This window comes from Scatophagus argus, chromosome 19, assembly GCF_020382885.2.
Source record: "Scatophagus argus isolate fScaArg1 chromosome 19, fScaArg1.pri, whole genome shotgun sequence".
Classification (NCBI taxonomy): domain Eukaryota; kingdom Metazoa; phylum Chordata; class Actinopteri; family Scatophagidae; genus Scatophagus; species Scatophagus argus.
The window spans coordinates 11,765,410-11,780,171 of record NC_058511.1 but is presented as its reverse complement, the minus strand read 5'-3'; the positions used below and the strand labels follow the sequence as shown (position 1 = coordinate 11,780,171).

General features: G+C 41.5%; 1 protein-coding gene across 1 annotated transcript; it reads left to right on the top strand.

Moving 5' to 3' along the window:
• Positions 1-114: 114 nt before the first annotated feature.
• On the top strand, positions 115-13,975 carry wdr26b (WD repeat domain 26b). The gene is made up of 14 exons (XM_046373001.1): positions 115-864; positions 3,013-3,112; positions 4,263-4,319; positions 5,482-5,618; positions 6,468-6,565; positions 6,679-6,835; positions 7,178-7,316; positions 8,072-8,212; positions 8,590-8,709; positions 9,374-9,519; positions 10,508-10,586; positions 10,718-10,847; positions 11,172-11,366; positions 11,613-13,975. The coding sequence occupies exons 1-14, from the start codon at positions 566-568 to the stop codon at positions 11,636-11,638; spliced, it is 1,824 nt and encodes a 607-aa protein (XP_046228957.1). The 5' UTR covers positions 115-565; the 3' UTR covers positions 11,639-13,975.
• Positions 13,976-14,762: the final 787 nt, after the last annotated feature.

Sequence of the window (14,762 nt, the reverse complement as noted above, 5' to 3'; positions counted from 1 at the left end):
AATCCTTTGGAGACATTCGAATGAATTTTAATGTGATTTGCCATTGTTATCAGTTAATTATTATGCTAACTAAGTTCTCATGCGCCACCCATGGATTATAATTCTACCCGGAAGCCTGGTAGTGTAGGAATTTCCGGTTACGTCAGGGCGTCGGGACTCCATTAGAGCTGCAGCTGTTTTGAGAGAAACAACAACAAAAACGGGCTAACTGACAGCGCCTCAGTAGTGACAGTCCGCTCTGACTCGACAACGAGGCCTCAAACCTGGAAAGTTAACCTTCATTTCCCACCCGGAGCTCCGCCGGCTTCTAACCACGGCCGCTCTCGGTGAGGAAACTCTGGCCTCCGCTTCCTCCTCCTCCGACTCGGACACCGGCGGAGCGTCGCCGCCCCCGCGGAAGAAGCACCGAGCCTCGGCGGCGGAGGGAGCAGGAGAGCCCGGGGCTTCAGCAGTTATAACAGGCCTGTCCGGAGTTGTCCTAGGACTTGCTACACACTCTCCACACTCTCAAGCCACCTCTGCCATCCACTTTAACCGAAGTGTTGTCAACAACCTTAGCAGCAGCATGCAGGCAAACGGGGCAGGACAGGGACAAGAATCCTCAGAGCTCTCCTGCCTTAACAGCGCACAAAACGGGGAGTCATCCTCGGCCGGCGGAACCCATTCCAATGGGCTTCTCTCCAACACAGACAACGGGAATAGTGTCGGTACTAGTAACGGGTCTTCAACCGGTCCCGGTTCGGGGACAACGGCTACGGCCTCGAGCTCGGAGGTCGGTTCGTTGAAAAAGAAAAAACGACTATCGCAGGCGGAGGAAGATGTCATACGATTAATAGGGCAACATCTCCACGGACTAGGGCTGAAGTAAGTTTATTCAAAGTCGAGGAAAAAACTATAAATGCATTTAATGGTAGCGTTGGCCATGTGAACGATAATCTGTGTTACTTGTGTTTCGCATGCGATAAACTACGAACCAGCAGCTGGTAAAAGCGCTATTAGTACGCTTGACAGACACAAACATGGGGGGATGGGGTAGTTAGCCTCTGAGCTCGGCAGTTGGTAGGAAGAAGGGGTCCATCTTGCACAATAACAGTTAGCTTAATGGCTAACAGCAGTAGCCTGCGCTGAGATGGTGTGTCCTGACATTAAAGCCTCACACAAACATAAAACACAGTAACATTTGGCTGACTTACAGGTTTATCGTAACCTGAAGTATATTTTATGTGCTAATAGTGAGATGATGCTTTAATTAACGTTGCAGATTTCGCACTGAATAAAAGGCATTACATCATCTAACGTTGGTAACATTTATTCAGAGAAAACAAGACCTGCTGTCTTGTTACGATTTGCAAAGCATAAAATCAATGTCATGGAAATGGATAAACTTGATTTAGCTTCTTAATTAAGTACATGCAGGATTATCGAGTTTGCAGTTTACATTTTTACGTTTCAAGGCCATTACGAAAAAATGCAGAGGAAATGTTAATGTGCGGATTTTCAACGTAGGTTTTCGCCAGGATGGTTGGTGGTTTTCTTCATTTTCCAGATTGGTTTCGTCGGAAAAAATAACTTGATCTTTGCGACATCTTGTAGGAGGAACATTAATAGGTCGGCCACTCTGTATAATAACTAGCATGGTTATGAAAACTGCCCTGGTTATTTCAGTATTCCGACTGCATCCTTTTCACATTTTGAGCTGTCATTTCGAGCCAGTCTTTTACTTATCAGATAACTCACACTTACATATAGCTATCACTAAAGCTTAACTTTCTTCATGCATCTGTCACTGTGTCAGCAATGTGTCAACAGTCAGTCACAAGCAGTGACGTGCATGTATTAAGGCATGTATTTATTTAAAGCCAGCATTCAATACCGTGGGCGACAGTTGGTCCCGAATTGAACATAATCGGTTGGTTTCATGGCGGCTGAAGAATGCGCTCTCTATCAGCAGTTTTAGATGGAAGCCTGTTTTTGGATCTAATAATAGCATAGTGGGCTTTTTAAAAATGTACGTCTAGGCCCTTTCTTCAAAGAGGTTGTGGTAACTGTTGGGTAGCTAGACACCCACAGCTCTCTGGAATCCAGCTGTGAAAGTGTAACTGCCATTACAAGGCATTATAAAAGCCAGCACTGCTTTGCTGTGTTTACAAAGAGGGTGGGTCAAGGGGGATACATGGCATTGCCTGGTATGAAACAGAGCCCCTACATTTCAGCTGGGGAAATGCAAGAGAAATCATTGTAGCAGCCAGCTGGATGGGAGGCTCAACACAGAGCTGCTGCGCCACTCCATTGATACCTGAGAATGATGTCATCATGCTGAGGGTGTCAGCCACCCCCATCTCCAGCCCACTCTCGTTATCATGCACACACATCTCAGCAGACCTGTTTGTGGTGGTGGAGTGTGTTTGCAGAGAGGTGGTGTTTGGACAGATGGTCATGGTTGACAGGCTGAGAGGAAGATGTCAAAAGCATTAGAAGCTCGGTCCATGTTAGCAAACTTCCTAGTGAATTGGTTGGCTTGACTTTCCCTTGGGATCAATAAAGTATCTATCTATCTGTCTGTCTATCTAGTGTCTGCAAATAACGCTTTGGGTTCCAACTGCTGTGGACTGGCTTCCTTGAGACATTTTTGCCCGTGAAATTGTGCTCATCCCATTGTCAGTCAGTGTTATTACTATTGCCCCCCTCCTAAAGTGTTTGTTGCAGATCTTCCAGCTTGTAAACAGAGCACAGTCATGGTGACATGCCATAGGTGATTAGAAAATCAAGAAAAGTTGAAGAATCTGCCCAGAGATGCCACTACATTCAAATAATAACTTTTCAGCATTTTAATGATAAGATTATGTTTTCTTAGTCCCGACTGGTCTCACAGATGTTATCTTTGTACCTGTTGTTTAAAGTTTAAAGTCATGAAAGTTATTTTCTCTTTTTTCTATCTTTATTCTCTCTCTCTCTCTCTCTCTCTCTTTCTCTCTTTCTACCACCCCCCACCCCCTTCTTGTGTCTCTGTAGTCAGACAGTGGACCTGCTGATGCAGGAGTCAGGCTGCAGACTGGAACACCCCTCAGCCACCAAGTTCCGCAACCATGTCATGGAGGGGGAGTGGGACAAGGTTGGTCTGGTGTTACCATGGTTACATAATAGCAAGCACTTAAAGAGACAGTGAATTGGTGACCTTCCTAGTGAACTGTGGTCTGTATTGTACTGTAACATGAAGAGGTTGTGTGGTCAAGAAACCAGCAGATGCATATCTCAGATCATCTCACATAACTTGGAGATAAAAGAGATTCCTGCAAACAGTTGCTAAAAGAAGCCTGGGAAAGCACAACCAATCAAGTACTTAAAGTATTCTGTATTTGGGCCACAGTTGCACAATCTCAACCACTTACCAAATAGAGCCAGATTTTACTGATGTGGCTTCAGAACCGGTCATTTCAGGTTACATAGCCTTATTGAGACTTTTAACAAGCATAGCATTAATTTATTTCACGTCTTGGATTGTATTTGTCAAAACAATGTTTTATGCCATTATTAAAATTAGGAGCTCAGGGAAAAATCTGATATGATGGTTTGAGAAGATTGTTTGGTAAGTCGACTGGCCTTGAAACTGCTCATTATTGTTAGTTCCACTGAAAGTCGAGCATATTATTGTGTGTAATTTTGGAGGGCCCCATTAGACCTAATAATGTGGAATTTGTTTATATTAGTGCATTTTAAGGAGTTTTTATGTAATTGGCTTTTAAATCAATATGCTCAGTGTTACACTGTTCCTGCTGCACAGCTCTGTCATTGTTGAGACTTATAAAAGCACATATCTTATTAAAAATGGCCTCGTGACTCTTCTGGTATAATGAATCAGTGTCAGAAATGCAAAATTAACACCATACTTACCGTAAGCCAAATGGGGTTAAAATTATGGGTGCTCTAGGTTTTGTCAATAAACCATCATGCTACTTTGATTCCTGAAATCTAGTTTTCTTTTGTACTTCCAAAGTAGTAAGAGGCCACTATTCTTTGAGAGACTTGGGCGGTGTTATTTTTTTCTCTAAGATAAGATAGGCCTATCTTATATAATTTCTATCTTTTATAATTATGATCACAGCTCCATTATTACAGCCATGTTAGACATGAAAGTGACCATACGTTCTGTATTAATGCTCACGTGATGGGAGTTTTTTTCCAGTGTATACATGGAAACTGCTGAACTAACCATTTCTCTATCTGTCTCTCCCCTCCATTACCGTCCTTTTGTTTTGGTCCAGGCTGAGAATGATCTCAATGAGCTGAGAGCACTGATGCATTCTCCCAATGCTATTGTGGTAAGCTCCCCTTACCCAAACCTGAACGGGCTGAATGACACCCAGTCAGTTAGGAGGTATAGATGGAAGTTCTAGAATCACACTGTTATAATGCAGGGCTTCAGGTCCTTGTTGGGGAACACTGAAAGCTAAAATGTTCTAGATGGAACCTTGGACACCACGTTAATGCATGATTCTGTTCGTGTAAGTAAAATGTCAAATTTAAAATATTTTGTTTAATAAATATCATTATCACAATTAATTTGCTTAAATTTGGTTGTTGAAAATCTTCATTTTATGTTGTGTCAAAATTTTACATTTTAAGAAAAAAAACGTGTAGCCTTAATTTTGCAAATTCAAAACATTCCTTTGTATATGTCAAAATGTTATCTTTTGGATATTTGATAATACTACAGTATTAGTTTGGAAATGGAACTCAGTCCTGGCTAATTAGCCCCAACTGGCATGCTAATTAGCAGACAAAATAAGCTCTGAAATGGTCCCGCATGTCTGCTGTTATGGGTCAGAAGTTTGTCTAACTGTCATCACCATTTGGGTTATTGCAAGAATAAACGTGGCTGCTGATTTTCAGCTGTGTGTTCAATGTTGGTAGCCATTTTAGGTCTTGAATCTGTAGCAGATTAGTGTTGTCATTCACTGCAGTACTGGTAGTTCAGTTTACTTATGTCTTAGGCCTAGTTGAAGAGTAAAGAGATGTCTGTGTGTTTTTGGACTTTATATTAGTAAACATTAGTGGGAGGATTTTAGATTTGTGTGCAGCTGTTGTCAGGGCTGCAGCTCCTACTGCATACCTGAGATAAGACAGAGACTCTTAGAACAAATGTTAACAGGGACCAGCAGCAGTGACTTTTGAGCACTTGCCAGTGGTCTTCTGTTTGAATGCAGTAGGCTATGCTGACATTGCCATATGTCCTATGACAATGTCAGTGTCATTATGCTGCCTTGCAATATGCTATCACTTTTTTGATGGCAAGTGATATAACCTTAGAAAAAAGAAAAACTCTAGTCATGCAGACCAGCTGATGTTGGATCAAGTCCCTTCTTATCTATTTCAAATTGAAACCTGAAGCAGTAGTTGAAACTTATTCATTCATTCATCTTATTCTTCTCTGTTTTTTCTGCATTTTATAAAATCTCTTCTCTGTGGGTTTGTTCTACCCAGCGTATGAAGTTCCTGCTACTGCAGCAGAAGTACCTAGAGTATCTGGAGGATGGCAAAGTCCTGGAGGCTCTGCAGGTGCTCCGGGGAGAGCTGACGCCACTCAAGTACAACACAGATCGCATCCACGTACTTAGCGGGTACTGTTACAAAATGTAATGCTGTATCTGTCTCATAGCAGTCATCAGACGGTTCTACACAAAAACACACCTAAAAACAGCTGAGTACCTGTGTAGCTCTTAGATAGCTCTGTAATCACTAAACCTACAGCTCACACCAGTGCTGGTAATCCTTTGTTTTTGAAATGGAACATATCTCTCATGTAATAGGACAAAAAGCATTTTTTAATGTTCGTTGCTGTTACAAAACTACTGTTTAACAAGATGCAGCATAAATGGTAGAGTGGGAGGCCTCTTTTTGGTAGAGAGGTGTATTTATCTTTAGGTAAGATAATTGATTTAAATTAATTTAACTATTTAGCACTTTGTTTTTATACCTAAACTGCTTAGAATGCTTTCACTAAATGTCAAAGTCAATCCCTTGGATCAGTATTCCTCTCTGATCTTTAGTTTGCTATTTATTTGCCTCTCCAATATACATATGATAATATAAATAAGTTCTTAGAACATATCATGTAAGAGTGTCAGTATCTGCAGTATCATTTAATCCATGGTCTGATTGATGCACAGTGCTCATTCTCTCTGTAGACACGTTCCTGTGATCCATTATCTAATCAATTAAGGTGCACTGATCATTCAGCACTGCCTACAAGCCTGTTTGTTCTTAACAGTCTGCCAGTTAGTGGACAAAATAATCTATTGATCTGCCACTTGTCTTAGGTAAAATAGTCAGCTATATCCAATTGTATCTATGGCTCTGTCATTGCATTTTTGTCAACTCGTATCTCAAACAATACCTGCATTTCCTCATTTTAACATCTATGAAGTACTGTATTTCCCATTGAGCTTGTGTGCTTTGTCTTCCTACAGTTACTTAATGTGTAGCCATGCTGAGGATCTGAGGGCCAAGGCAGAGTGGGAGGGCAAGGGCACCGCCTCGCGCTGCCGGTTGCTGGACAAATTACAGAGTAAGGAGACATGTACACACACCAACCCTGTAGAGTTAACCTTCATATTGTACGACTACACCCATGACCCATATGCTGAAGTTCAATTTGTGTGCTTTTATCTGTCCTTGTAGCATACCTGCCACCTTCTGTAATGCTGCCCCCTCGGCGGCTGCAGACGCTGCTGAGACAAGCGGTGGAACTGCAGAGGGACCGCTGCCTCTATCACAACACCAAGCTGGACAATAACCTGGACTCTGTCTCTCTCCTCCTCGATCACGTCTGCAGCAGGTTGGTGCTACACGTATGTCATACTGCAGCATCTGATATTTATGTCTCAGTTGACCACCTGTTGTTGTAAACCTCTAATGTTGAGGAACATGAAGTAAATGCCTTTTTGTGTTCCTAAATATTGTCTTCTACCCCAGATGTCTTAATTCATTGACGCTCTCTTTTGTGTCTTGCCCCTAGCATCTTACTGTCTCATTATGGGTTCACTGATCTTGTTGTTTTTTAAGTTTGAAATGTTATTATGTCTTCCCTCCTGCATTGTATATTTGATTGATATATATATATATATGTGTGTATATAATGTATACACATTTTAAACTTTTGTCTTTCTCCATTTTGCAGGAAGCAGTTCCCCTGTTACACCCAGCAGATTCTGACAGAGCACTGTAATGAAGTGTGGTTCTGCAAATTCTCAAATGATGGCACCAAACTAGCCACTGGGTCTAAAGACACTACCGTCATTATTTGGCAAGTGGACCCGGTGAGTGTGAAAAAAATGCTTGAATACACAAACGCTGCCTCTTTTTTTATTATTTAATCCACTGCAAAATTACCCTGCAGGAATGTTGTGGTCGGGTCTTAACATTTGGACAAAGGTTTGTCTTGGCTTCTTAAAATGTATATCTTACAGAGATACACTCTAAATCCTTATGGCCATTTTTCATGTATATATGTAGCTCTTTAAAGCACTATAATTTCTGTCTTACATTATGAGATATTATCTACAGAAATACACAAATCACCATTATTTAGACTTTAGATGAAGGCTACATTCGCACTAGTCCGTTTTCTTTTGAATCCGAAACACTCGTCCACACTACTCGAGCTCCTACACGTTTTCGAGCTCCTGAAACGGAACAATTTGATGCGCTGTTGACCCCATATTTGCTTGAAAATCTGTCATTGCCTCAGATTTATTTCTGAGAATAAATATACTGCTTTTCTTTGTGACATTGGTCGTCTCAGTCTGTATGGGTAACTGACACTGGTGTCTGTTTCTATATAGAGATTTTTTTTTAAAGACTTGTTTGAATTTAGTGGCCCTTAAGATATGCAGTGAGGAAAATCCATTTAATTGATTTTTTTTCTGTTATGTAATTTCTTGCCCACCAATGTGGACTTTGAGTTTAGTTCAATCAATCTATGCAATCATCATACTGCTGATAATGAGAACCCAGGCCTTTATGTCTCCAAATTAATTTGCTCATAATCCTCTTCATCCTATCTTTTGAAAAGGAGAGCCACCAGTTGAAGCTGCTGCGAACCCTGGATGGTCATGCTTATGGTGTCTCTTACTTAGCCTGGAGTCCTGATGACACCTACCTGATTGCCTGTGGACCTGATGACTGCTCTGAGCTGTGGCTATGGAATGTGCAGGTAACACATTGTTTATAGCTTTACATAATCCTGTACTGGTGATACATCTTAACCTAGAAAATGCCAGCACTGTTTTTCATGTGAAAATGAGAGGGGAAATATGTAAAAAGTATGACATCTGTGATGTTAAAGATTTCTCATTTAAATTCAGTAAACAAGTGGGAAAGAAAAACATGCTCAAATCCTGCCATAGATACTCTGTAGGCTGTGTGTACTCAATGACCTCTCCTCCTCTCCCATCCTTTGCCCTCCCTTTTCTTTTCATTTTATTCTACCCTCCCCCACTCTTACTTAATGTTTCTTCTTGCTGTCTCCCTTCCCCCTGTTTTTCTCTCCTCTGTTTTTGAAATGTCTCTGCCAATCCCCTTGGTAACCAGACGGGGGAGCTGCGGACCAAAATGTCCCAGTCCCATGAAGACAGTCTGACCAGTGTGGCCTGGAACCCTGATGGCAAACGTTTTGTCACTGGAGGACAGAGGGGACAGTTTTATCAATGTGTAAGTGGAGGCAGAATTTTTCCCCACTTCCTTTTCAGCATTCACTTTGATTTAAATGTGTTTGTGTGAGAAAGTGCCCCCAGTATTTAATGTCTGTATTCCTCTTAAAAATTGTGTATCGTCTCTGCAATCAATTCTAAATGCCTGGTGCGTTTTTAAAGACGCAGTAAGGTTGCAGGGGAAGGGGGGTTAAAAAAGGGGAATGTGAGTCATGATATATGTATAGCAGCTGTTATGTGCTGCAGTCCTCTTAAAACAGGCTCAAGATAACTAGACCCTCCGTGTATTGATTTTCCAGACATGAACTCAATGAACCCATAAGGATTTGTCTTTTTATCACATTTGGTTGAAAACGTTGTTCATGCATGTATCTATTTTGCAAGGAAACAGTCTATGTGTGGTTAATTGTGTATGTAGGTGTGAGTATACTAAAAAGGGAAATTTGAACTTATTCACAGATGAGCCTATATTTGCCAGTCAAATCACATGTTTTTCAGAAGAAAGCAGTTTGACCTTACATGTTTTGTCAGATTCTACTCTATACTCTATCTGATGTCTAAGCAAAAAGGAACAGCGTCTGTCAGGTCATCTTGTTAAATAAGGTTGCAGTGACAGGTAACCTGTAAAGAATGAGAGTTGAGGAGTCTGCTGTCTGTGTTGTCAGGACCTTGATGGTAACCTGTTGGACTCCTGGGAGGGCGTCAGGGTGCAGTGCCTGTGGTGCCTGAGTGATGGTAGAGCAGTGCTGGCCTCAGACACCCACCAACGTATCCGGGGGTACAACTTTGAGGACCTTACGGACAGAAACATGTATGTGCCTGTATTGTAGTATGCCTGAATTAAAGTTGAGTTATTGTTATTACTGAATTATTATAAGAAGAAGTTCGTTAGAAAAAGTTTTTATGATTGGCTGAGGTGGGAAAGGTGGTGGAAAGTTGAAAAATGGCAGCAGAGAAAAAACATCAGGTCTGTGGGGGATGGGGAGGCTTTAACTTTCTCCAAATTAATGCATGAAACAAACACAACTGCCAACGCATTTCCATTACATTTTCTACATTCCAGTTGAGGTCTGACTGTCGCTCTTTTAATTACAGTTTCAATGCTCCCTCTTCTCCTACACCGGTATAATTGCACCTCACTGGAGAATTAGCACCACCTTCTGTTGATCTTACTGACATAACTGTGACGATCCTAAAATCTGCACTACAGATGGATGGAATCCTTACTACTGTACAGAGAGTTTTCATTTAATCTACGTGATTATAGCTCATCTCAGGACTGATTGGATGTGTACCGACTGTGCTTGATGGATACCTCTGCCGTTCTCCTCTTAGCTTTGTTACATCTGTCCAAGTGAAACAGCTCACAGCTTCATCATTAGTTTGATGACCTCATGAAATTTCCAGGATGGCTCTGCCCAACATCAGCTTAAGCAGATATCTAATCAGGTGAAAAAACCTGTTTGGCCATGTATGACCTTTAATGTTGAGCTGAGTTAAATCATTTTGACTGTTTCTGTCATATTTTCAATACACACAGCGGAGTTCATGTTCCATGCTACTAAACAAGCGGACTTCAGTCAAGTTGGCCAGTAAATTCCAGCGGAAACTAGTTTCCCAGATAATTCTGTAACATAATAATTTCTTGAATAAGTGAAGATGTGTTTAGACTTTTCCATAATTTTGTATGTGATTTTGTATCGTGTGCCGAAGTTAGTAAGATTTTCATATCAACTCCATCTTTTTAGATTTGCATTATTCAGTATTATTCACATGCTTTGTTTACATGTTGTTCACAGAGTTCAGGAGGACCACCCTATCATGTCTTTTACTGTTTCAAAGAATGGAAGATTAGCTTTGTTAAATGTAGCAACTCAGGTAAGCTTTTTGACCAACTCCACCGTTACCAATATCAGCTTATTTGCTTCTAAAGAACCGTGCCCCTATGTTTTGAGAAACATGGCGCAGTACATTTCAGTTGTTATAATCTGTTCTTCATCCTTTTGCAGGGAGTGCACCTGTGGGATCTTCAAGACCGGGTGTTGGTAAGGAAGTACCAAGGTGTGACCCAGGGCTTCTACACCATCCACTCCTGCTTTGGAGGACACAATGAAGACTTCATTGCCAGTGGAAGCGAAGGTGCAGTTAGAGAGTAAAATATGAACTGGAAGAATACCAGTATAATACCAGAATAATTTAATATAATTTGATTTAATTTCAAATCAACGGTAGAACATATATATATATATATATATACACACATGGAGGGTCCTCTCAGAGTGGAGTGATATGGTTCAGTTTTAGGGTGATCTGAGTAATCTCATAAGGATGTCTCTTGTTGCAATAACATTGACCCATATCATTTGTCATATATTTGCTCTAATCGTGAACAGTCATCCATGTTTCTTCCAGAATCTCTGTAGTTCCACTTATTTCGTCGCCTTTGTCATTCCTTCTCCACAGATCACAAAGTGTACATCTGGCACCGGCGCGGTGAACTTCCCATTGCTGAGCTAACGGGCCACACACGCACTGTTAACTGTGTAAGCTGGAACCCAGCCATCCCAGGACTCATGGCCTCTGCCTCAGATGACGGCACAGTGCGTGTGTGGGGTCCTGCACCCTTCCTGGACTCACAAGAGGCAGATGGACTCAACGGTAAGAGTCAAATCTGTCTGCAAGCATCACTGAAAAATAGTCATGGGTAACCTCTGCTGGATGATGTGTTCACCATACTTGGCACTAAAATAATTGTTGCGGCTTTATGTTGACTATGTAACACTTGTCCTGTATGGAGGGAGCAGAGAGCTTTACAGTAAAACATCACTGTTTTGAATGTTCTTGACTTACAAGATGTTCCATCTCTGTATTAACCTGATTTCTTCTTTTTTTTTTCTCCCCCAGAGAACTGCAGTAACATGGACAGTTGATGGTCATTTATGGACCAGATGATGTCTCTCTTTAACAACAACCCAAGGATCCCACAAGAAAAAAAACAAAATCTGAACGAGCGAATAAAATCTTACACTGACCTAAAGCACGAGAAGAATAAGAAATAAGACCCGCAAAGACAAAAGAGAAAACTAAAGTGAGAAAAATTTGTCTCCTGACTGGCCTAGACAAAATGGTGGCGTTTATGACGGACACTCTGAAAATTCAGGTCCGCATTCAAAACCTGATCCTGACCCGCAGGAAAACCAGTCAATGCCCAGCGGGATATGACCGCCATGCTCTGGTGAGCTGTAACGGCTGTTCTCCTCCTCCAACTGACCCTTCTTCCTCCCATCTTGCTGCATGGTCACCAGCCATGCCAGGCCCTCGCAGAGTTTCCCAGGAAACCCACCTCCACCATGAGCTTGGAGCGTCCCCATGATGCCTCCAGACAGACACCGTGCAGACCAGCCGTCTGCTCATTGGACTACATTCTGTCTGCCTGTTTGTCTCTCACAATACCTGTATATGTCTCCATGGACATGGGTGGGGTGTTGTTGGGGGAGGATGGTGCATATGGGGATATAGCAACTCTCCTATACGTATGTTTTCCTCTTCCACAGTCTCTTGCTATATTCTTCATATTCGATCTGTTGGACAGAGACCGAAAAAATCCACCACGAAAACACAGACTGACCAGCTGACAAAGAACCCAAAAAGGCTATGCTAAATGTTGGATTTTTTTATGATAGTCATAGCGTAATTCTCATTTAAGAGGTGAATCTTAGCTCAAGTAGTGCCCGTGGAAAGCTTTAGTGTGAAGATTCCACTTTCTGTTTGTCGACATTAGGAAAACAAACTTTTTATTCCTTAATTTAACTTCTAACAAGGACAGTCGCTGTAATGTTTCCAACTGACAGCCCCCAGCCCCCTCTTCCTCTGTCGAGCTAGCTACCGCACAACTCCATTACATCTGCCTAAGAGGAGAAGGATTCACAGGTCACATATCATCGGTGGGGGGGGTCAGATGTTGTTGGGGAGGTGGGTTTCCCCTCTGTCTGGACATATACTATGATCTTTTTTAAAAGACATGCTTTCAGATGTGAAAGAGGTCGACTTAGATTGCACACCGGTGACTGCTGTCCCTCCTCTGTTTGTGTGTGTGAGAGTGATTGAGAGCGTTTACGCATGCACACATTAATGAGATTTTACATTTGTGGGTGCAGGTTTAATTGGTGTGTGTGTTTTTTTTGTATGTGTGCTCAGTTTCACACCAGCAGAAGATCCACCCCCCTCCCTTATGCTCCTAATCCCATAGTTAAATTGTAAAGAGGATTTTAAACCAAGTCTAAGTTATCCAAAGCCCCATAGGGACCTCTATCTGTGGAACAAAGAATACTTGAGAGCCATTTTGTAAAAGAAAAACTTTTCTTTAATCTGGGGCTTTAATTTTTACATTTGAATTTGTTTCTCCTTACCACTTGGCATTCAAATGGCACTGAGTTACTGGCAGCAAATCATTTTTGCTTGAATAGAAATTTTAAAAGAGTGAATTTGAATGAGGCATGTTTCACAAAGCTGTAAGGTGTTGTGTTATTAGCAAAGGGTCATTTCATATGAGAAGTCATCGATTGTAATTATTGGTTGAGTAGTTAGAGAGAAGAGGCACCAGTGACCAGAACCAGCGACGTTAGGGAGTGTTGTTGCAATCCTAAAACACATACACTGAAACTGCCTTCCTGTTCATACAGTTGCGCACAACCCTCGAGTATGTCGTCCCCCCCGCACTTTGAGTGGTCTTTCTTCTCTCTTGCACCTACTGCAATGGCATAATCCATAAGGTTCACACAGTCTTATGGTCGCCACACTTGCCGTTTTGATGACTCAAAAGGCTGCATTGGCAAAGACTCAAAATGTTATGGGAGGTAGCTACAGGACCTCTCCTTCAGTATGCCTCTATGCACCCAAAAGCAGTGACTGATTTACCTTGTAGACATTTTAAAAACTGAGCCTTGTGCAAATAAGGCACAATGGCCTCACCTCGAGGGTACCACTCCTGGAACTTAGAGAGAGTTCAGCATTAAACACCCCTCCCCTATGCTCTCAATCCAAGTTATTCAGTGGTCATTGCACCATTAAAAGCTTTCTTCCTCCCTTTTTCAGGGTATGTAATGACTATTTGCTACAGACTGCTATACAGTAAAACATGTTAAAAATCAGTGCTTTTCTGTCTGTTTTTATTGAACTTTTTTGTTACTTAAATTTTTTGTTCACATTATATCATTTTTTGGTTGACCTCTATCCCTTGTATGATCATATTAAAATATAACCAGATATTTGGAGTCCTCATTTTTTTGTCATCTTTAAATAACCCGTTATCTTTCTTTTATATATACATATATATACGTTGTTTTGTTTTATTTTTTGTTTCTTTGTTTTCAGTTGCATCTGATCTACCGCTATTACAAACGAATATGCACAGTAACACCCATGCCAATTGGAGTAGGAAAGGTTTTTAGGAAGTGTGTTACCTACAATCAAATCAGGTTTTGAACTATCCACCCCTCGCCTTTAAAGAGTTTCCTTCATGTGAAAGTCTACTTTACGGCATGTCTGTGTAACTGACTGAATTCTCTCTCTTGGTGTGCCATTGTTCATTGATGTGACCCTTCTCAAAGCCAAATCACTTGAGGCAAACTGGTGTTTTCTGTAGGTTGCGTGTGTCATGGCCTGATAATCTCACACTGAATAACCTCTATCTCATATCCCGGACTGCAGAATGGACTCCTCTCATACACCCGACATTATTTCAGAAGACTGGAGGCAAATCATACACTCTGAGAACCCAAACAAGAGTTTCAGTAAAGCCCATCAGTTGCCTACTGTTGGCAAATACTATGTGTGTATGCAACCTGGTGTCTACTCCTCTTTTGTCTTCAGTTTACCATGGGAGTTGTTTCTGATTTAACTATGTCTTATTTCTCTCTCAGACGTGGTGGTGGTGGTGGTGGTGGGTAGGGTCTGGGTGGGGAATACTAAGGGCTTACTGTAGCATCTCTAAGTTCCTTGGGCCAGGGCGGGAAGTGGTGATGTGTGGCTTTTGCGTTCAATGTGTTATTTACA

What these genes read in the sequence shown, in the direction of transcription:
- wdr26b (XM_046373001.1), top strand. Translation starts at nt 566, where the DNA reads ATGCAGGCAAACGGGGCAGGACAGGGACAAGAATCCTCAGAGCTCTCC. An exon ending in ATTCTCCCAATGCTATTGTG is followed by an intron (nt 4,320 to 5,481) that starts GTAAGCTCCCCT and finishes TGTTCTACCCAG; the next exon opens with CGTATGAAGTTCCTGCTACT. An exon ending in AGAGGCAGATGGACTCAACG is followed by an intron (nt 11,367 to 11,612) that starts GTAAGAGTCAAA and finishes TTTCTCCCCCAG; the next exon opens with AGAACTGCAGTAACATGGAC.